The sequence below is a fragment of the Sebastes fasciatus genome, chromosome 6, assembly GCF_043250625.1.
Source record: "Sebastes fasciatus isolate fSebFas1 chromosome 6, fSebFas1.pri, whole genome shotgun sequence".
In the NCBI taxonomy this organism is placed as follows: Eukaryota; Metazoa; Chordata; class Actinopteri; order Perciformes; family Sebastidae; genus Sebastes; species Sebastes fasciatus.
In genome coordinates this window covers 10338496-10359935 of record NC_133800.1, presented here as the reverse complement: position 1 = coordinate 10359935, position 21440 = coordinate 10338496, and the positions used below count along the sequence as shown (strand labels likewise).

The 21440-nt window shown below is 41.7% G+C and overlaps 1 protein-coding gene across 1 annotated transcript in view; it reads left to right on the top strand.

Annotated features, from left to right (window-relative positions):
• nsmfb (NMDA receptor synaptonuclear signaling and neuronal migration factor b) overlaps positions 1–21440 on the top strand; it is a 54036-nt gene that overhangs the window by 7912 nt on the left and 24684 nt on the right. Inside the window, exons 2-7 of the mRNA XM_074637568.1 lie at positions 6265–6326; positions 7492–8250; positions 8492–8564; positions 10525–10530; positions 13414–13482; positions 20270–20322. Of these exons, the coding sequence (XP_074493669.1) occupies positions 6265–6326; positions 7492–8250; positions 8492–8564; positions 10525–10530; positions 13414–13482; positions 20270–20322 (1022 nt within the window). The remainder of the gene's footprint in view (positions 1–6264; positions 6327–7491; positions 8251–8491; positions 8565–10524; positions 10531–13413; positions 13483–20269; positions 20323–21440) is intronic.

Here is a 21440-nt window from a genome sequence, read left to right as displayed (position 1 = left end):
GGGGATACAGACAGATAACAGTGGACACAGGTCAGACTGCTGCTGTATAAATCTGAAGTCAGTTTTATTTATATAGGCCAATAGGGGCTTTACGAACTGCACGGCACACGGCACCCTGTGTCCTTAGACCCTACATTCAGTTTAAGAATGTAAATTGACATATAACCATATAATTCAAGCAGTTGAATAGTTAGTTGAAGACTTGAGCTGCCTTCAGATGAGATTTACTCTTTGCTCAACGCGACGTAGGGTACAGAGGATAACGCAGACACTTGTAGAGGCAAAGCGCAGCGTAGTTATACGTCTTCAAAATGTGTCTATGTCACGTACAGCTGTTATCTCATTGGTTGCGCTTTGAAAGGTCAGCGGTGCGCCGAGCCAAGGGCCGCGCTTCCGCCTATAGCTCCACGGCTCTCCCCATAGGAAAACAATAGCACAGCCAGCGCAGAGCGGTTTTAGCGCTGATCATGAGTGGGAGTGGCTTTAGAGGTGAAAGCAGCTGAAATGCCAGTTCAGGAGCAAGAGATGAATGCAATAATAGATGCAGTTTAAATTTCACTTGAAGACAAAGAACCAGAGATAGATGTTGGGTGATATGTAAGCAGTGAAAGAAGTTAAAATGGCAGTTGTTGTTGTCCCTTCTTCTGCAGGTTTTGAGACAAAGTTAGCAAACTTTAACACATTAAAACTGTGAAACCATTTCAATTTTTTATCATCAGTATTTAATGCTTTCATTGAGCCATTTCATGTCCTTTAAGTCATCGTAGTATTTATAATAAAAAAATAAATGAGACTCCACCTCTCCCTAAACACAGGGCTGCGGTTATTTTCTTCACGAATATTTTTTAGTGTAAAAACCTCAATTACCAGAGAAATTATATTTGTTTCTCAATGATGCAACTTAAAGGGGACATATCATGCTCATTTTGAGGTTCCTACTTGTATTTTGGGTTTCTACTAGAACATGTTTACATGCTTTAATGTTCAAAAAACACATCATTTTTTCTCAGTGTCTGTCTGAATACACCTGTATTCACCCTCTGTCTGAAACGCTTTGTTTTAGCGCCTGTCTCTTTAAGCCATTGTCCCCAAAAACACCCAGTCTGCTCTGATTGGCTTAATATTGGGTTATATTCTAATGAGCTTGCGTGTGACATAGGAAGGGGAGCCAAATGTGATGGGTTCTGAGATTGCATGTTTTCCGATCTAGGCAGCCCACAAAAAAACTGACTGGGTTGTCTTATTTCACAGTTTGTGGGTTGGTAGGCGCTCCAGATACCCAGATGTATGTGCACAAGCACTGAAAAAGTGAGCTTTCCATGATATGTCCCATTTAAGATCTATAGCTTCTAGACAAGAGAGATGTAACATATGATTCAGTGCAATGTTTTTAATAAGCACAGATGTCTTTAATTTAGTTTTTGGTTCTTCATATATAACACTCATCTTCTCCCTGTTTTAATCTTTAACTTCCGTCCACCGGTTCCTTTTCTTCTCCTCTCCCACTCCACTTTACTGCTTTATCTTTTCCTCTTTACATTTACTTTTGTTCAACAGTCCAGAGGACAATAACTATGTAGGATATAATGATTCCCTGTTAATGATAGAAGCAGATAGGTGAGCAGTAAGATGGCCGGCAGTCCTCCCATTGATCTGACTAATTATGGTCTGATCACCACCCAGAGAGCGGATGGAACATGGAGGGCACAGCAGGGTCGGAATAAACCGCCTCCATCAGCTGGAGCTGGTTGTGGAGGCTGCACTCATCTTAGAGCCTGTCACAGTGAAACATGCAGTCACAGACTAAATGATGACACAGCCTCGCTTTTAAGAAAAAAAAGCTGCGTTATCGCTTACTGCAGTTTACTGCTTACATGATACATTCGGGCTGATATTGTCTTTTTTTTGGGATATCAGTGCAATCTGGTATGATTGATGTTTCTGCCTGAATGCAGCTACAGAAAAACAGTCTAGAAAACCTATAATTTGGCTTTCTCGACACATTTCGGTTCCATATTCACCTACTGAATAATGTTTTATAAGTCATTGTGTATTTAAAGGCAGCTGTGTGCCCCGAGGTTTAAGAGCACAGAGCAGTCACAGGGTGGGCGAAAGGCCCTGATCCTTGTTCCTTGAAATGCGTGAACCACGGTACATCACACATAGCTATAGGTTAAGTTGCAGTTAGAGATGCCCCGATTGATGCCCACGTTTTTGCTGCCGATACGATTGGTGACGTCGATGAGCCATATCGGCCGATACAGATTGTTTTGTTGTCGTTTAGTTTTGTCATAGCAGCTGGTATACAAGGCTCCAGACTAACTTTTTCCACCACTGTCCTGATAAATGATTTCAACCGTCCTGAAGTCATTGTTATCATGATGTGTTCAAATGTAATCTTGTAAAATGTAGTTTTTTTGGTGAGAAACTTGAATAAATCCAGTTGTTTGAAGGAGGTGTTTTCACAGTAATATAAGATAGATGATAGAGAGGCATTAGTAGTTTTAATTAGGTATTATAAGCTGCTAACGTTAGTGTTCAGAAGTTAAACAGGTCATAATTCCTTCTATAATATCTATGTTATATTGCTGTGAAAACACCTTCAAACAACTGTATTTATTAGTTTTACAAGATTACATTTGAACAAATCATGATAAAGTTACAATAATATATTTTTTCTATTGTTTGTTATTGATAACAGCACAACTTTGCGGGTCAAAGTTCACCAGAGTTGTATTTTTTTCTTTTTTTAAAGTTGACACAGATTTACTTTGTGATCAAATCCACTAATTGCAGCGATTGCATTGGAATGATATGAATTCTTGGGGAAATTTTGCAATTTTGAATGCTGATGTGAACAGGTCTTAACCTTAAAGGAATACTTCACCCTTAAAATTGCCATTTGTTTATCAATTACTCACCGTGTGTTACCTTAAATTCTTGAAAAAAAAAAAACTTTTTCTTTGTGGGTGAAGTATTCCTTTAAATAAGTCACAAGAGAGTTTGCATCAGTAATACATTATGCATAATATTTCACTGTATGACTTTAACTATAAAGGACAATGTAGTGTAGATGTTGCACAACCACTTATTTACTTATGGTCCAATCTTCAAAATGCCAACCAAGATACACGTATACAAGCGTACTTGAGGCAACCATGTATTCACAGAATACTTGGCATATATTGTCTGTACACAGTAAATGCACTGGACACATAGACAAAAGCAAAAGCACTTAGTCAAACTAGCAGAGGACGCCTTTATTCTTGTGTCTGTACAACTGAGGCTCCTCCAGCACCATCGTGCCATTAGACGTGAATGTGTCCCCAGGCATCTATACCGTGCATCATCGCTATGTGCCTCATATATACAGTCATCCCACTCCTTCACACATAGAGAGAAGGAAGGAGGAGGAGAAGTCATAGCATATGACATCATCTAGTTTCTGGATCATAAATCTTCACTCTGCCCCTCCACTCCTTATTCAATACACTTTCCTTACTTATTATACCTCCCTTCTTCATCCCACCTCCCACTCCTTCCTTATACTTTCTATTTTGGTTTTATAAAGACATCTCCCTGATGTCACCGTGTCTCTTCTCCTCCCTCCTCCCCCTCCTCATGTCACATGGCTGAAAACATGAAGTAGGTTAAAAACTTGGCTGCGGCAAGACGAGGCACCGCCGGACCCCCGGAGCTCAGCAGAGTTCAACTGTGATGTATAATTCATGTGTTGAAACTCTCCGACACACAACTGCACAGATGTTTTGTGCTGATGCTTATCAGAGAACCACTTTGGCCTGAGGAGCGTGTCGAGCCTTCGCTGTGGCTGTGGAGAAAACTCCTCAAGAGCCGGAGGGAAAATGAATATGTGTGTGTGTACAGTATGTAAATTGTAAATGTATTTATACATGACCTTTCTAGTCTTCCGACCACTCAAAGCGCTTTACACTACATGTCAGCATTCACCCATTCACACACCCATTCACACACTGATGGCAGAGGCTACCATGCAAGGTGCCAACCTGCCGACCAGGATCTAATCTAAATACTCATTCACACACCGATGGCTCAGCCTTCAGGAGCAATTTGGGTATCAGTGTGTTGCCCAAGGACACTTTGTACTGTAATGTTGACTGGAGCAGCCTTTGCTGTTAGCTAACCAGGATTATGCTGTTCATAAGGAGCAGATATTACACTGGCGATAAACCTATTGTGGCAACAACTGAAGATGCAGTAACGGTGTTAAAGTGCTGTGTTTCTCCTTCGAGGCCTGGTCATACCAGCATGGCAAACAAATTCATTCCAATGGAATCTCTGCTCTTAGTAAATTCTCACAAATGTTCACATTGAGATCAACTCGGGTGAACTTTACGCTGTTGACCAACATCAAGCCGTTTTGACCATGCTGTGATCACCGCTGTGCCGCCATGTACAGTGAAATCGCAAGATGAGACTTTTTCCATCAGCAGCAGTGCAGTAAAATTGCATGATGAGTCATTTTCCATAAGCTCTATATAGGTTCAGTCCGTGTTTGCTCGGTATACCGCAGCGCTTTGTCCTCTTCAAACTGTGACATGTTTTTGACATCTCTTGTTCTTTCATCAAAGGATACGGAATTATTGAAAGTCAAGCAGATAGATCAGAGATGATTTCATTTTCAGCTCCCTTCTCCTCCTCCTCCTCTCCCATCATCCATGCGGGGAGGGGACTTTTCATGGGAAGCATCGCTGCTTTTGCTTCTGCACGTGCCGCCTAATATTTAATTACTTAGAGTGTCGTAGCAGGCAGGTATAGAGGCTACAGCAACAACACAGCAATTCCATTTCACCGCAGCCCCCCTGAGATTCAGCCCTGCGTGCATACAAAAAAGCGTGTTGTGCGTGTCTATGTGTGTAGCCTACTTTTTTCTGCACGCTGCTCCACATTGTGGCACACTCTGGAGTCTGTCTGTGTATCTGTGTGTGTACAGATGGCAGGAATACCAGGTCGGAGTGAGTGGGAGGAGAGTGATTACAGGCCTATAGGTGTGTGTGTGTGTGTGTGTGTGTGTGTGTGTGTGTGTGTGTGTGTGTGTGTGTGTGTGTGTGTCTGTGGCCTATATCTTTTATGACGTGTGTTATTAGTATGTGGGTGTTTCAACGGGAGACATCTGTATCTGACTACAAAACAAAATATCACACACTGTGACTTATCTTGTGTTACACTGAACAATAAAGAGTCTGGATATTATTATTCAAAGATAAGCTGAACTGAGTGCTCCTCAGTTTTTGTGTAAGGAAATATAAACTACAGTATAATGATACTGCATCTATTGTGAGTCATTTTCCACCTTTCAAAAGAGGATAAAACTGTTTTGCCCTGTATAGTCTACAAACTAGAGCTGTCCTGAATACCATTTTTTGTGCTGTGAAGCTTTAGTGAGAAATATTCAAAGGTATTCAAAGCTTTGCGGTATTACTTGTGGCTTTAGAAGGCTAATCGCAGTTATTCAAGGCTGTTCTTTCTTTTAGAGGTGGAACATGACTGAACTGCTGTTGCCTTTTTGTTTATGCAACTCTCTGGAATGGCTTTAGCACTACAGGATACAGGGATGGTCATAGACCAGTGCAGAGTACACAGGACATTGCGTTTTGTGTACACCAACGCTGAAAATGAATGCACTCATGGTTGCGTAAGTCGCTTTGGACAAAACATCCATTAAATCTCTTGTGTTTTAATCCAAAAGGGTCATTTTGATGTTTCACAAATCCGGTGATAGCGGCATGAGGAGAGAATTATCTGAGGAGCATTGAATGGAAGAGTTATCTCATTATGTTTTATATATATATAGAGAGACAGTCTGCCACATAGATTTTCTACACAACCTGCCAGTTCCTGCCAATATAACATGTTTACGCGCCTGCATTTATTTCCTGGCTTTATGGCTTGGCACATGCAATGTCACAGTCCCCTATGGGGCCTATCTAGCTGTGCAGGAGAGGCAAGCTGTAGCTTCCAAGCTGTCTCCCAGTGCTCCAGTCACTATATAAGAACACACTGTTATAGAGTATGAGCTGAGGACACTCTTACAGAATGTTTTGGTGGTGTAATCTCCTTGACTGGTATAGCATGTATTGACCCATGAAGAGGCCTCGCAGATAAAGACAGACTGTTTATGTGGAGAGAATCTGGACTCTTTTGCGAGACACTTCTCTTGTTTGACAAGAGCAGTTGTGCAGGAGGGCTCAGGGTTAACTGCTGCACTTTGTTTTGTCTCTACAGAGCAGCCAGAGCATTTGGAGAATATCTGTCCAATACCAATCCAGAGAACCGCAACGGAGCAGGTAGGTGAAACAGGTGAAAATCATCATCTAGCACCCACCACTGAACATCAACAAGGAACACTAAAACCACCAGCGACTACAGCCACATTCTAGTAGCACATTTCTGCCCATTTCTCCAGTTTGATGCAGTAGTATATATTATCAAAAAATCAGGCTTGGCTGGAGGAAAAACTTCAAATATGCTGAATGCTATAGTGTTACAGTATATATAAATATATATATACAGTATAGCATATCTGACATATACGTATAGTGTTATATGTTATAGTGTAATGTTATTAGAAACCACAACCGCAACCACACTTTAGATGCCACCAAATCCTGCCTACTGTTCCTTTAAAAAAAGAACCATATACCCAAAATAATAAGCTTGCAATCAAACTACATAAAATGCCACTGAAACATATCTAACTAGAATTACCGCCTTGCGGTTGTATGCCTCCGACAACCAGTCATCACTTTATCCTTTATCCTCTTTATCATAATTTTATTCTATTAGACATTTGTGTGAAATGTTCCTAATTAGCATATGAATTCTTGGCCAAAAACGTGTTTTGTGATGTCAAAGTGATCTTGACCTTTGACCTTTGACCACTCAAATCTAGTCAGTTCATCCATGACTTCAAGTGGAGTTTTGTGCCAAATAAAAAAAAAAAATAGAAAGTATTAATCTTATATGATCTAAACAGAGCTTTCTGCTCAGTTATATCAGTTTCACTCTGCAACAAGCGTGTCCCATACTTGTTTATCCACAGCACAGATAGCATGAAAAAACACTTTGTTATAAGCCTGCAGCACTCTGTGAGAAGGAGCATCTATCGTCCGTGACCCTACAGGACGAAGGGACTGTTGTTTTTGCCAAAGCCCCCTCATGTACTGAAACCAGCTCATCCATTTCCAAATCTTTCATCGTTCCTCACCTGCTCTTTATTATCACTCAGTCACCTCTCCTCTCTGCTTTCCCTTCTCATCCTCCCGAAAGCTTTGCTGGCTCGCAAATGTTTACCACTCTGCTGCCAGAGCTATGAATCTGACAGCGCAATGATCTCTCTTCATTTACCTTTCAGGTGTTTTTCTGTATAAATTACAGACATGACATGTATCTGTCACTTTGTTTGCTTACTTCTCTCCATCTTCTAACTTTTTCTTTCCCCTCTATCTCCAGATCATTTATTGTCTGACACCTTCCCCAGCCAGGACTGCGACTCTCCAGACGTCAGCCGTTTGCATAACAACAATCTGACACCACACATCCACTGCTTACCCATAGCTAAACCCAACCAGCCCAGCCAATCCAAACCCAGTGCTCATACACAGTCTCAGCCTCAGGTCAACACCATCCAGGCTCAGGCACCTTCGTGCCCTTCCAAACGTCGACTCTCTGCTGAGCGCAGCCTCTCCACGGAGGAGCCGCCGGGTGCCAAAGGCCCAGAGCAGAGCGTGACGGTGAAGCCGGCCAGGGTGTACACGATCACAAGGGAAGGCGGGATGACCCTGGGGGGCCGTGGCAGCGAGGAGAGCCTGGAGCTGGAGGTGCTGAAGGGCTCCAGGGAGCAGGCACCTGCCTCAGTCAGCCACAACCCGTCCTGCACCAGCCAGCCGTCAGCCACAGCCGCTCGCGGTGGCCATCACCGTAGTAGCCATCACCGCAGCAACCATCACCATGCCCACCAACATCACGGTGGCCAGCAGTCGTCATCGCAGCCGCTGCATAGCTCAGGGAGCGCCAACAACATCCGTGACTGGGGGATGAGGAGAGGGACGTCGCGGGATGACTATACCCCAGACTGCGTGACCTGCATTCGGGCTCCGTGTCAAAGCCAGCGCTCCCTGGACCTTGATACCTCAACGCAGGATGGAGGGAAGCCACGCAAGAAACTGGAGAGGATGTACAGCGAGGACCGAGTGTCTACTGATGACAGGGGTAAAGAAATACAGTTACAATACATACAGTTTGTAAAGTAATAGGTGTAAAAATATAATAACGATACCTACCCTAAATGTGAATAAAACAGTAAAACGAGTTGTATTTCACCCATTCACCCTCAGATGTTTCACTTCACACTCTCTTTGTCATCACGATCCTCCTCCGCTAATTGTAAGGCCCGTGTTTGAACACTCAACTCGCTGATACCACGCCTTGCTTTTGTTTCCTGTGTTTGCAGAGGACAATCCTAATAGCTGGTTCCCCAAAGAGAATATGTTCAGCTTTCAGACAGCCACCACCACCATGCAGGCGTGAGTATGGCATGGAAATCCGGCTTCCCTCCCACTCTGTACATCACTTCTGTGTCTTACTGCACCACCGCCGTGTTGGCAGGATATGGCTCAGCCTTTTTCCTTCCAAGACACGCTGCTCAAATGTAGCGTTCTACTACAAAGTCTTAATGAGCATTCACACATTTCTCACTTGTTGGTTTCACCAGTATATGAAGCCAGCATAACTTGTTATTAGTCCAATTCTGTTTTTTCACCTTTTGTGTTCGTCTCTGAGCTATGGAATTAATTGGCTGCTCATACTGAAATAATTTTTTAACCAAACTGAAGTTAAAGTTTTCATTTGATTAAGTGTGCTCGCAAGGCTAGTTGATTAACTAGTTAACTGCTAACACTTTGCTAGCGCTAGCCAGTGGGACGCACACACGAGAACTAACATGCGTTAAAATACATGTGCGGTCGGCCCGGCTATGTCAATAAAGCACAGAGAAGCTCTGATTACAACACACACAGAGAGAGAGAGACTTCATTCTCTGCTCAGGTAGACATTACTCCTCTATATCTTTACATAGACAATAGTTGTTGAGATGAGATATTAATCCTCTGAATATCAAACAGAGAACCTTTAAAGTCACGAATTTACAAGAAAAAACAAAAAAATGCGAGAGGGCAAGCTCTGTGCAAAGCACCGGAACAAAAAAACTGACACATCTCCTTCAGTATGATAATTATGCATTTTGCATGTCTAGTGTGATAGTCTGTAGATTATGTAGCCTATAGATAAGATATATTTTAATTAATTACAATTTAAATTATTAAGAGACAAGACTGCTAAAAGAATGTGGTCATATGTGGTCCAGACCGCCTCTGAATGTGGTCTGAAAGATCCGATCTCAAATGCGTCCTCAATGCGTGTTGAGTGCGTTCACACCTGTACTTAGCGCTGTCCACTTGTGATCCGATCACTGAGAACGCATGTTAATACCAGGTCTGAACAGGGCCTATGTCCGTTTTTCAAAATAAGGTGTTAACAACTTAAACTTTATTTCAGCCGTCACATACATACAGGTACATACATGAAATCTGACCTCTGCATTTAATCCACCATAGGCATTAAAAGCAGAAGACTGCTGTAAAGCACTGGGGAGCAACTTGGGTTTCAGTGTCTCGCTCAAGGACACTTACACATGCAGATAGTTGGAGGCTGGGATCGAACCACCAACTTTTTGAGTAATAGACGACCCACTCGGCCCCCTGAGCAGCCCTCCCCCTGATCCTAACCCCCTAACAAGTGTCTGTTGGTCATACTTACACATACACACACATACACACACTCTCCTCATGACTAGTTAATTATCACCTATCACCCAGATCTTATAATTATGAACCTCAAACAGACAAAGCTCACCCACTGTGATCTTTTCCTCGTCTCTCCCACGCTCCATCTTCTCTCCCCATATGTCAGCGTCTCTCCTCCCTTTATTCCATCTGTTTCAATCTGCCCGTGTCCCTATAGGGGTCAGACTGACATATGGGCCTGACACTGGCCTTTGATTACAAATTAATTATTTCACCTCTAGCATGTCGGGTTTGTTGCAGTTTCATTAATTACCCATTTGCTGTTGAATTGATCAAACTATTTGTCTATTGTCAGTCCGTAATCTGAGCTCTTTTAGTGAGACATTTTGATCAGATCAGGTAGATATGAGCATCATCATCATCTGTCGTGTACGTTTCCTCACTTCCTTTCACTATTGATGTCGAATTTGTACGTCCTAATTAGACTGACAAGGGATTCTGTCCTTGCTCACTGATATTTTGAGTTTATAGTCGGTCCTTTCCCATTCGAGGTGAGTTTTTTTTTTGTGCAACATGTGTGTGAGTGGAATATTTGACTGCCCCTGTTGCTGACTTCTCTTTCATTGTGTCCTCTCTTCTCCCTCTCCTCTCGATGTGGCGGCTTTCCAAACCACGACTGTAGAATATCGTGAGTAACTCTTTCAACTGCCCCCCTACTGTTCTTCCTTGTTGCTCTTCCTTTTTTCCTCACTCTGTCAGTTAGGTACCGTAACATGTCCTGAACCCTTCTCCTCATGTGGCTTTGTGCTATTCAGTTTGCTGTGTTCCTTAACCCCCTCGAACCTCAGTGTCTGCTGGGCTGGGTGTTTGAAGTTATAGATTCAGTCATCAGTCAACCCAAGTGCAGGGAAGTAAGTACTCTACCACAGGATATGAAATGAGAATCAGCGATACTGAATTCACTGACTGCACAGGAATAATAAGTCATCAAGTTAAAGTATTGAAGTGTTGCACCTCGTCTGAATAGTGGCAGTTGCTTAATTGAAGTGTCTTTCATCTATTTCATTTACCCGGAAATAACAGTGATGACTTACACACACTTAATGTCTGCCCTGAAGCTGTTAGCTTATGCAACCATTCATGAAAAGCACATTTGTCAAGCTGATGAATAAGACATGTAACAATATGTATTTATATATCTAACATTAGTGTTGCATTTGGTATTATAAAAGAGAGGAGCCCATCAAAATAGACACACACATAATCAGATTAGCACTAAATAGGTCTGAACAATTAATTATTTTAAAGTCAAGCAAATTTCAAATCGTAAGAGCTGTGATAAAATTAAGGCCAGAATTTTAGTTTAAAACATTAAAAAAAATAACTAACTTTATCACCAGAATGTGAAGAGGTTACAGTGCTGACGTTATGTCAAAGACGTCCATGTATTGTCTTGCAGAAATATCTACTGAAATGAGCATGCTAACCAGCTAGCCCCGGCCCGTCCTGTCTTGTAATACCACTTGTTACTCTGAGAGATGATAGTGAGTCACTGCAACGTCCAGTCTGTCCTCAGTCCGAAATAAGAGGACCAAGAAGTAGAGCTGCCCCGAGGGCTTGTCAATCACGTTGAAGGTACAGGGTCTGTGTACGTTTTGGTTTGTTTATTGGATTAAATTCAAAGTGGCAGAAACAAGAAAACTCGTATTTCTGTTTCGCTGGAGTTGCGACAGCTAACCTCTAAGTAAAGGTCCGTCTTCGGAGCCACGCCCGCTCTCCTCCCGGCGAAGTAGTTTCCTGGCGGAAGAGAGGACGAAACAAAAACACTAGCTATTTTCTCGTTTCTGCCATTTCGGATTTAATCCAATAAAAAAACTTTCAAAGCGTTCAAGGCCCGTAAAGTCCCCGGTTAGTGTCACAGTAAAGTAAAGGTGGACGCTACACGTGGAGATTATAAGATGGCGGTGTTATTTCAACCGTCTCTCAGAGTTTCACAATTTAGTTGAATTTGTGTGTTCTTGCCCTGCTGTTAGTTAGTAGTTGGCTTTTTTTTAGACTGTATGGACCTAGTAGTAGAGGTGAAATGCTGCTCCGTATTTCTTAGGAGCATGTGGCCAGACATTACACATTGCACCTTTAATACGATGTAGACCACCAAATAAAACCAGTTTATTTTACAGGAAATGCTGTGCATGCTAGTATAGCTAGTATATCAGTAGGTACAACTTTTTGCTGTTGTAATTCATTTTGGTGAATTTCATGATTTAATTTAAAGTTATTACATAGTTCTGTATAGAAAATGGAAGTACTTCAACATCACAAAAGCATTGCCATATGAAATCTGGGACATATTATCACCATAAACAAACAGGGTTATTGGAGAAAGATTTACCAGCCTTGTAATATAGTTATTTATTTTTTTCGAACCACTTGGTTGAATTTGGCGGGAAATCTGCTGGATTGCTTTATGGTACAAAAGAGGAAGAGGGCTCTCAGCTTTCAGAGTTTGTGGTGATGGCAGATGGTGGAAGGATGGAGTCACAGGCTGAAGGAAGAGTCACTTCCAACATGTTCATCATTTTTCAGGGCGAGGGAATAGAAAGTGAAAAAATATTGTAATAGCAGTGCAAGACGCAGAGCTATGAAGGCTTCTGGATAATAAGCACTGTACACACTCCAGTGACTTCAGCCCATTGTTTGTCATTCCACAGCTCATCAGCTGTCTGTCTGTTTGTCAGTCAAAACCGAGCTGCAGGGCATGACTTCATTTTCTGACATACGTTGTCACAGATGATTCTCATTATGTCTGACATCCTGTCAGAGCCATTACTGTCCCCTCTGGGAAAGGCACACCCACGCTGACCAACTTTCACACTGGCAGAATGAGAGATAATGGACACCAAGACAGGCACACACACAGAATTAATGATTTAAAAATAATTTTAAAACTCAAAGATGACTTTCAGTTAGTAGTGCTAGGAACTGGTTGGCTAATACTGGTGACTTGATAATATAGTTAACTCACATTGGATGGGCAGGATGGGTTTCCTGGCAACTCCTCAGTGTCTCTTCTTGTAGATCCCTATCTTGCATTGTGGTCCTAGTGTGCGTGTGTTTGTGTGTGTGTGTGTTTGTGTGTGTGTTCTTCTTGAGGACATCCACATGTCCTCTGCCTCAGGTGGATAAACATCCCTGTGCTGCTTACTCTAATCACTCAGCAAAACTAACCCCCACTAACCCGTATAGGACACCTTCAACCTCTTAAATGTTGCCCCAGCCACCCTAACTGGAACGTTATTTATTTATGCCCGAACCCAACTAGACCCAAAGGGCTTAAATCTTGTTAATTTCTCTCAACTTTGTGGCATGTCAGTCAGCTCAAAATCAAACGTGTATGGACTACAGTATAAACGATTTCTGAGCTAAATCAGATAAGTTCTGTGAAGGTTTTATTTGCCCCTTGGGTCAGTTTGGGTTCCGACAAAAATTCTTTGGTGTTCGGTCAAGCGCAGCTAAAACAAAATTTTATTCCAACACAAATCCACTTAACGCTTCTTCGACGTCCTGGCAGGGCTTTCCGCGGCATTGCTGAGAAAAAGAGGCGGAAAAGAGAGCAGGAGGAAGCCACCATGATTGAGAGGTACCGTGTCCTGGCTTGTCCTGTCCCGTCCTGTGTGGTGGTGAACCGGCCTCTGTTACAGTTGCCCCTATATGACATAGCAAAGAAACACCCCTCTTGATTAATGGACACCCCTCTCTTCTTAATGGACCACTTGGCTCATGTTTCACCTCATCTCTCTGTGTACTGTACATTTTCAAATAGTGACTGGGGCTCAAATTCTGAGAGTTCAAGGCCTACTTGCTTTTGTTCGATCTCTGTTACGCTACTGTCAACGAAAGTCAACACTTACAGCACAGATGTTTCACAATAAAAGCATTCCAGCGGCTAATAATCCCTCATGTCGCTGGTAGGCTTTTATTTTGAAACATCTGCAGCAAATATTGGATTTCATTGGCTGTAATTTAACATAGCTCAACATCTGACGCTGTTGTTGTGTACTGATGGAACTAGTGCTGTAGAAATCACATTATGCTGAATTTAGGTAATTCCAATTTTTTTTTACCTGAACTTGATGAGGGACCAGCCTTCATTTTTTTGGGCTGACTTGGCTATTACTTGGATAACAGCTTTTAACTGAGAATTTGTGTGGCCTATACTGTACATACAACATTGTACTGTACCATGACCACGGGAAATACTCATTTCTGACTGGCTGGCAGGTGCTCTTCAAATGGTGAACAGCAACAGGCAGGTGAGTGCAGTACGTAGAGATACAGTGAGGTTGTGAATGTATTGTGAATACAAGTGAAACATTTTCCAGGCAGTTTTATAAGGTTTTGGACAATTTGACTCATTTCGAAGTGGGTAATCCTACTACCAAAAATTAACACTAATAATAAAAGCAATAGTCACCATTATAAATTTAAACATTGTAATCTGTCAACATATTCAAAATCTGTAGCATTATTAGCGGTTTCCTTATTGGAAGTCCTGTGTTTGCTTGACCCATCCATCCACCCCGACCTCCTGCCTTCACAGACTTTGTCGCTCATTTATTACGGTCGTCTTCTTGTATTCGTATCGGTCATTGTATCAACCATGTGTATAGATGATATCAGCCTTCTGAACCTACTAGTAGGTGTAGTAGGCCCCTACTAACCCTTATCTATGAACCGCTGCTGACGCCCATTCAATCTGCTGATACCATTCAAAGCAGGCGTTCATTTAAGTTTTTGCTAAAATCAACACTTGGCTTCTCGTAGTAACACTGCTTTACTGTAGGTGTGATGGTGCTAATTGAAAGGTGCCTCCTTCAGCACAATCCACTGTTACCACCATTCCACTTTTAGTTAATTGGTGCGTAACGCCTGCTTACAGCCAGCAATGGCATACAAAAACATTTTACAACCATCACCACTGCCTACAGCAGGCAAGAGAAAGACTTTTGAAAAGGAAATTTGGTAAAAGGTAAGTGAAATGATGTCGGGTTAAAGGCTGATTTCTTTCATCAAGTCTGCTGTCAGCTCTAGCAGTATGCCCCGTTCCACTGCGACCACAGTTACTCTGCTTTTACACAGGAAAGAAAACATTCTTTGCACTCTTGTCCTCAAATGCCGTTATGGGCCATCACCATCCTCGTAAGAGTGTTCTGCTGCAGGTTTAACCAGTGTTATTCACTGAACACTGAGGTGTAAAAGCGGGATCAATCAATACAGGGCCGTAGCTCTACAGGGCTGGCACTCAGAGTGAACCAATCAATCAATATTTGGCAATCAACTTCACATCCACCACGGCTGAGACATGCCATTTGTTGTTTGAGCCCGTGTGTGTGTGTGTGTGTGTGTGTTTGTGTGTACAGGGCTGTGTCACATACTTTCAGAATGCAATGCTTTTAATAGAAAGGTACATCTCAGTTTGTTTCCCAAATCGAATTCTGCATGTTTGAATAAGCAAGATTTCTTTTGCAAAGCGTTTTGAAAAGTCACAGCCGGATTGAGAGGGTTGGGGTGAGACAGTTGCAGACACATGCATTTTCATACACACACACACACCGGCATGAATTTGACTCGGTAGTGTTGATGCGCGGGTGTTAGTGATTTTAAAAGCGGTTGTCACTCAGTATGAAAATACAATGCCGGCTGACTGATGGATCCCCCTCTCCTCTGACTCATCCCTCTATTTTAGGCTCTGCCTTCACAACTCCTGCAATCAACACTGACATGTCAACATTGTGCCTCCGATCTGCGCTCTCCATACAAAATAGCTTGAGATTCCAAAAAAAGAGAGTTCATGTGGGATGGTGTGTGCTTTGCATTTTTGCTATGACACTTTGATACCATGCTGCCGTTTGGTTTCGGGTTACTCTAAAATATCAGGTTGATATCCGCTTCTTATCAATGAGACTAAGGCCTTAAGCTTGACAGTGATGTCATTTGGTGTTACGGAGTGGCACAAACAACAGTGACTCTATGGGAAAGGCTAGCAATAACTGACTACATGTGGGTCTTATTAAAAATAATGAGCTGTGGGGTTTGTGGAACAGCCATATCAGTCGTCACGAACCTCATCACGGTTTCACACAGCTTTGTTTCACATCACTACATTTTTTTAGGTCACCACAGAGCTCCATTACCCTGTAAACTCAACCACTCATGTTTAATTGGGACCAGTATCATCTTCATAACCAGGAAAAAATGTCTTCTACTACATCAGATTAGCATTTCAAATGTTTTGTATTTTGACCTGATGAATGACTTCAATAGTTTGTGGATTAGCAAGATTGTCATTGTTTCCTTGTCTGTCCATCAACTACCGGTAATCCATTGAAAGTAGCGTTGGATGATATGGCCAATCCATTTTAATCCCCTGAAAAATGCAGCAAGACTAAAATACCACACTAAAAACACACTAAATGTTGAACATTTTTAGGCCTTTATGTTCAAAATAGTTGTGCAAATATACTTTCATACTTTCAAGACTATCATCGTTTGGCATATTAAAAAAATACAGGTTATCCCACACAGCTGTGCACTGTCAGAACCAGATGTTTCAACTAAAAGAGCACCGACATTCAGTTTAAAAGTTAAATATCAGTTTTAGCACTGTCCTTGCTGTTTGTGTTTGACTTTCACTGGATATTTGCACAGTTAGCTACCTGACATGCTTAAAAATGTACTTGGGTCTATTGGTCCAAGCCTGGTCCCTATTATAAATAGCTCCCTGAAATCTGGTGTCCCAACTTATTTTAAACTTGCAGTTGTTCAGCCTTTCCTGAAAAAAAAACTAACCTCGTTCCAGCCGTTCCCAAAAACTATAGGACCATGTCTAAGCTGCCTTTTATCTCCAAATTGTAGAGGAAGTTGTTGCCAAACAGCTCACTGCTTGACGGCACATAACAAGATAAATTCCAATCTGGTTTCCGTCAGAAGCATTCCACTGAAACAGTTCTTCTCAGAGTCTCCAGTGACATTATGATGTCTTCTGATGTGACTGAATGCTCTGTTGTGCTGGATTTTAGCGCAGCCTTTGATACGGTAGATAACAGCATCCTGACTGAAAGGCTAAAGCAGTAGATGGGTGTCTCTGGGAGAGCCCTGGACTGGTTCTCCTCATATCTCTGGGATAGGAGTTTTTCTGTGTCGGGTCTCTACATGTCTGAAACTATTATACTACTATATTATTAGCAAATGTAAAGGTATATCTCATAGTCCCGTTACACTGAGGATATCCAGCTGTACAGTATGTCTCTTTTAAGCTAGACGAGACTGACAAACTGACTGTTTTGCACAATTGTCTGACTGTCATTAAGGACTGGATTGGTAACAACTTTTTTCAGCTAAACACCAAGCCCCCAGGAAGAGCGCCGGTCGTTGATGCCAATTTTCGTAGCGGACAAATGGCGGTACTACAACTTCTGTGTCCCTCACGTGATGCCATTGGGCCCAAAAATACTTTTTCCCATAGTCTTTCATTGTCAAAGAGACGTTTGTAACTCAGCAGATAATTTTTTTTGAAGAGAATCAACTTCCCAGTATGAACACTTGAATAGCCCTTATTTAAATCATTAGGTCTTAAAGGTTGTAAAATGCACTAACAGCTGAATCCAGAGTTATTTCCCATCCTGCGTTCATGTGAATGAGACCCAGACCGCGCCAGTTAGAAAGCAGTGACGACAGCATGACGGCTGTGACCCCTTGACCGAGCCATGTGACCTAGTGGACACTACTGCTGTTCAATGGGCCCAATGGATGCGGAAGATCGCCGGAAGATCCGGGTACTTTCCCAGTCGGAAGTTGAGCCATTTTGGCATCCTGCGCCACTGAGCAACTCTCATAGTAATGAACGGGGCCCCGCCTCCAACGCTGTATCCAGTTCTCCTAATACATCCATGCTAAACACAGATAAGACTGAGAACCTCATCATTGCTTCAGACAGTATAGCTTCTGAGCTCCAAGGTTGCTCAGTGTATTGGGTCCCTTTCTTCAGCTGCACAGACCAATCTTAAAAATATTCGTACATGTCAATCGTACATATTTCTTCCATTTAAGTATATGAACCTAGAACTGAATTGAATAGATCAGCCCTATTGTCACTGATACCCGATCCGGCTATTTGAGTCAGTATCGGCCCGCTATCCGATATATCGGTATCGGTGCGTCCTACTTCATGGTCAGGCACCTGAGCACATCTCTGACCGGCTCCATCCTTATATCACCAGTATCAGCCTTTGTGTCGCCTTGTGCTGTCTTATTGTGTGATTTTTTTAAGGTCTGTTGTTGCTTATGTTTTATTGTTTGTTTCTTATACTGTTTTATCGTCTTATTTGTATTCTTGTGAAGCACTTTGTGAGCTTGTTCTATGAAAGGCTCTATACTAAATCAACTTTACTTTCTGACTGACGTGGCAGGGACAGACTGAATAAAGTACACTCTGTTCAGTCGACTTCCTTGGCTTCTCCTCTCATGGCCGTCTGTTCCTCTTGTAGATGTGACTGTCAGAATCTCTATGAGATAGCCAGAGTCAGCTGCCACCTGGAGATGTGACAGTCACGTTATCTGCGACTGGTTGGCATATAATGTGACTATTCACTATTGCAGTTTACGGGTCGTGACTCAAGACAGTTAATGTACAGTACCCAGCTATCATCGTTGTTAGGCTCTAACTGAAAGTAAACTCTCATATTGTAATAACTCCATTTTCATGATGTAGACATTTTACACAATGTGCAAAAACATTTGAAATGAATCAAATTAATTCAATATATAGTCCAGCTCTAATTGAAAGTGTACTTCTGTGATTCAACAAAGTTGGGGGACTAGCAAGGGACAACACCGTTGACACCTGCATTTCCCATAATGCAACTCAATAGCGTCTCTTTATTAGACCCTCCCTGTCTGGTAAACTCCATGCTCCCGGTTTGTAAAACAAGTTTTCCATGACAAATATGTCGACTCCAAGTCCAAGCTGAGATAACCCCTGATGACATCACTGGGCTTATTTTGAATTATTTTGAAAATGCAATACTCGAGCTGAGGCAGCGTGTGTAGCTTCACTTAAAGAGTGATAAATTAAGATCAGATAACATAAGAAATAACTTCATTTATTGTTGTGCAGCAGTGGCAGTACAAAGGAAAGAGTACAAATATAAAATATCAATAAAGGTGCAAGTATAAAAGTACCAATAAACAGATATCTAAAATATGCAGATATATAAAGATATGCACTGTATGAGAAGTGGCAGATAATTATTCAGAGATAAGTGACACAACTGTAAGTGAGTGCGAGGCCCACTTCCACTACACTGAACCATCACAGTCAGACGAGCTTTGATGAATAATAAAACGCTGTGTTTTAGGCCGCACATTGTTCCACTTGCTACCACTTAGGGCTGCTTTTCTATTCCGTTTTCGCTCATGTTTCTCTTTTCTTATTCTCTCTCCCTCTCTCTCTGTGTCCCACTATTTTTCTTCAGTGGTACGAATGAAAATCCAGACGTTTGTTTGTGATCAGGAGCATTCCCCTGTGTTAAAGTAATGCCAGGCACCCAACTGAGCAGGGAAGGAAAGGGAAGATGAAGAAGGAAAAGAGTCAACTAAAACTAAACTACACTAAAAGAATTCCGTCAGAGATTTTCATGTGATGCTCTGATGTTGAAAACTGCTTGTACTTTTAAAGAAGAATTCTTCTCTTGAGTCTCTTGCAGAGGTTTTTTAAAAAGTTTGATATGACATGTCTGTGTAACTTCAAACACTCACGATGTAAAGCACTACTCTGGCTTCTTGGGAGGATGTATAATCAAAGGATTGGTACCGAAACCACCTCACTATCAGATGGATAGTTCTGTCCTCTTTGAATGTTAACATGTTAGTACACAGCACAATTAATCTCTGATGACATATCATGGTCATTTTATGAGTTATTACAGTAAATGTATTTGATATTGGTCCTTTAAGCAAGGATATGCATCATGTCCAGCTAACACCATTGTTTGGATTAGGAAATAGAGTTGGGGAAGGTTCAAAATGATTTTAATTGTGCAGCAGATCAAATATTTTTTTCAGCCAGATGATTAGGGTATTGCAGATACTATATACAAATTTTCAGAAAAATGGATGCTTTGACATGAGGTACTTTGAGGTACTCTTGAGCTTAATGTATGTGCATGTGCACAAGACAGAGCTACCCACCGGAGACTCAGAGCTGATTTTGGTCCCAATCTTCATGTCACAGCTCTGTCCAGACCGTTGACTGTGTTTTCTATCCATCTGTGTCTGTAAGTTGGACACATATTTGTCATTCTCTCGCTCTGTTCTAGTCCTCATTCCTAACGTCAGTGTGTCCTTCTTCTTTTCCCCTTAAATTTTAGAAATTTCCGCAAACACCTTAGAATGGTGGGCAGCCGCAGGATAAAGGTCCAGAGTAAGTCTTTCAGTGTATCTGTATGCATGTATGCATGTATGTATGCTGGTGTCCGTACGTTTTCATGCATTCGTTCTCTACAGTGTGAACCACGCATTCTGCTTTATGCATGGAGCATCAGTACTGTGCATAATTATATGAATATTGTGCTAGAGTATGTTTATGAATCAGACATGCCATCAAAACCTTATTCCTTAAAATCCCTGTTGATGGTGATTTGGTCAGTCTACACTGATGTGTTTGGACTGGTGTGTGTGTGTATGTCAGTGTGTGTCTGTGTGACTTTGCACTCACTAACATTTGCTATTTGTATTTAACACAGATGAATTGAGTGCCAGAAAAACTTAGCATGTCCATACATTTGTTTGTGTCCTGTATCTCTAATCGTGTTTCCATTCAATTGTCAAGCAACTTTTAAGCGGATTTTTGTTGCAAAAAAAGAAATGAGAATTTGGAGCGAATAAACTAGGCACTATAGGCTACGCTTTACACATGGCTGTAATCCGCCAGTAAACAATTTCAATTTAATTTCAAGACAATGTGAATATATATCCGAGAAGACGGCAACAACAGAAACAGCTGATCAGTCACGTGAGTTAAATGTTCGCTACGTCAGAACTTATTCGGCAAAGGGGTTTCCATATCCCGTTTAGCGCATCAGCTCTTTTTCGACAAAGTCAAAAACCACCTCAAGCGAGTGTAAAGACTTTTGTGCGCAATTGAGGTTTTATTGAATTTTGCCGATTCCAAACAGCTTTTCTAATGCTAGACTTCAAAATGCACTTCAAAATACGTTGATGGAGACACGGCTACAGATACGTTTCATTTTATTTTTGAATAATATTTATGGAGCAAATATTTTCTCATTATATTTAACCATTTTTAGTACTTCACAAATCAAGTTTGGCTGACAGTTCTTCAAGATTTGGTCTCATTTGGGTAAAGAGCAGGATAAATTGATAACTAATTGACTGGGTGAGGGACGGAGTTTAGAAGCTGAGAAAAGGATTCAGCAAGAAAATGTGTTAGTTTTCCTATAACCCAAGATTGTAGGAAAACTACAAGAAAATCCTCGCCTGGCAAAACACAGTTAGCCCAACTAGTCTATAGTCTATAGA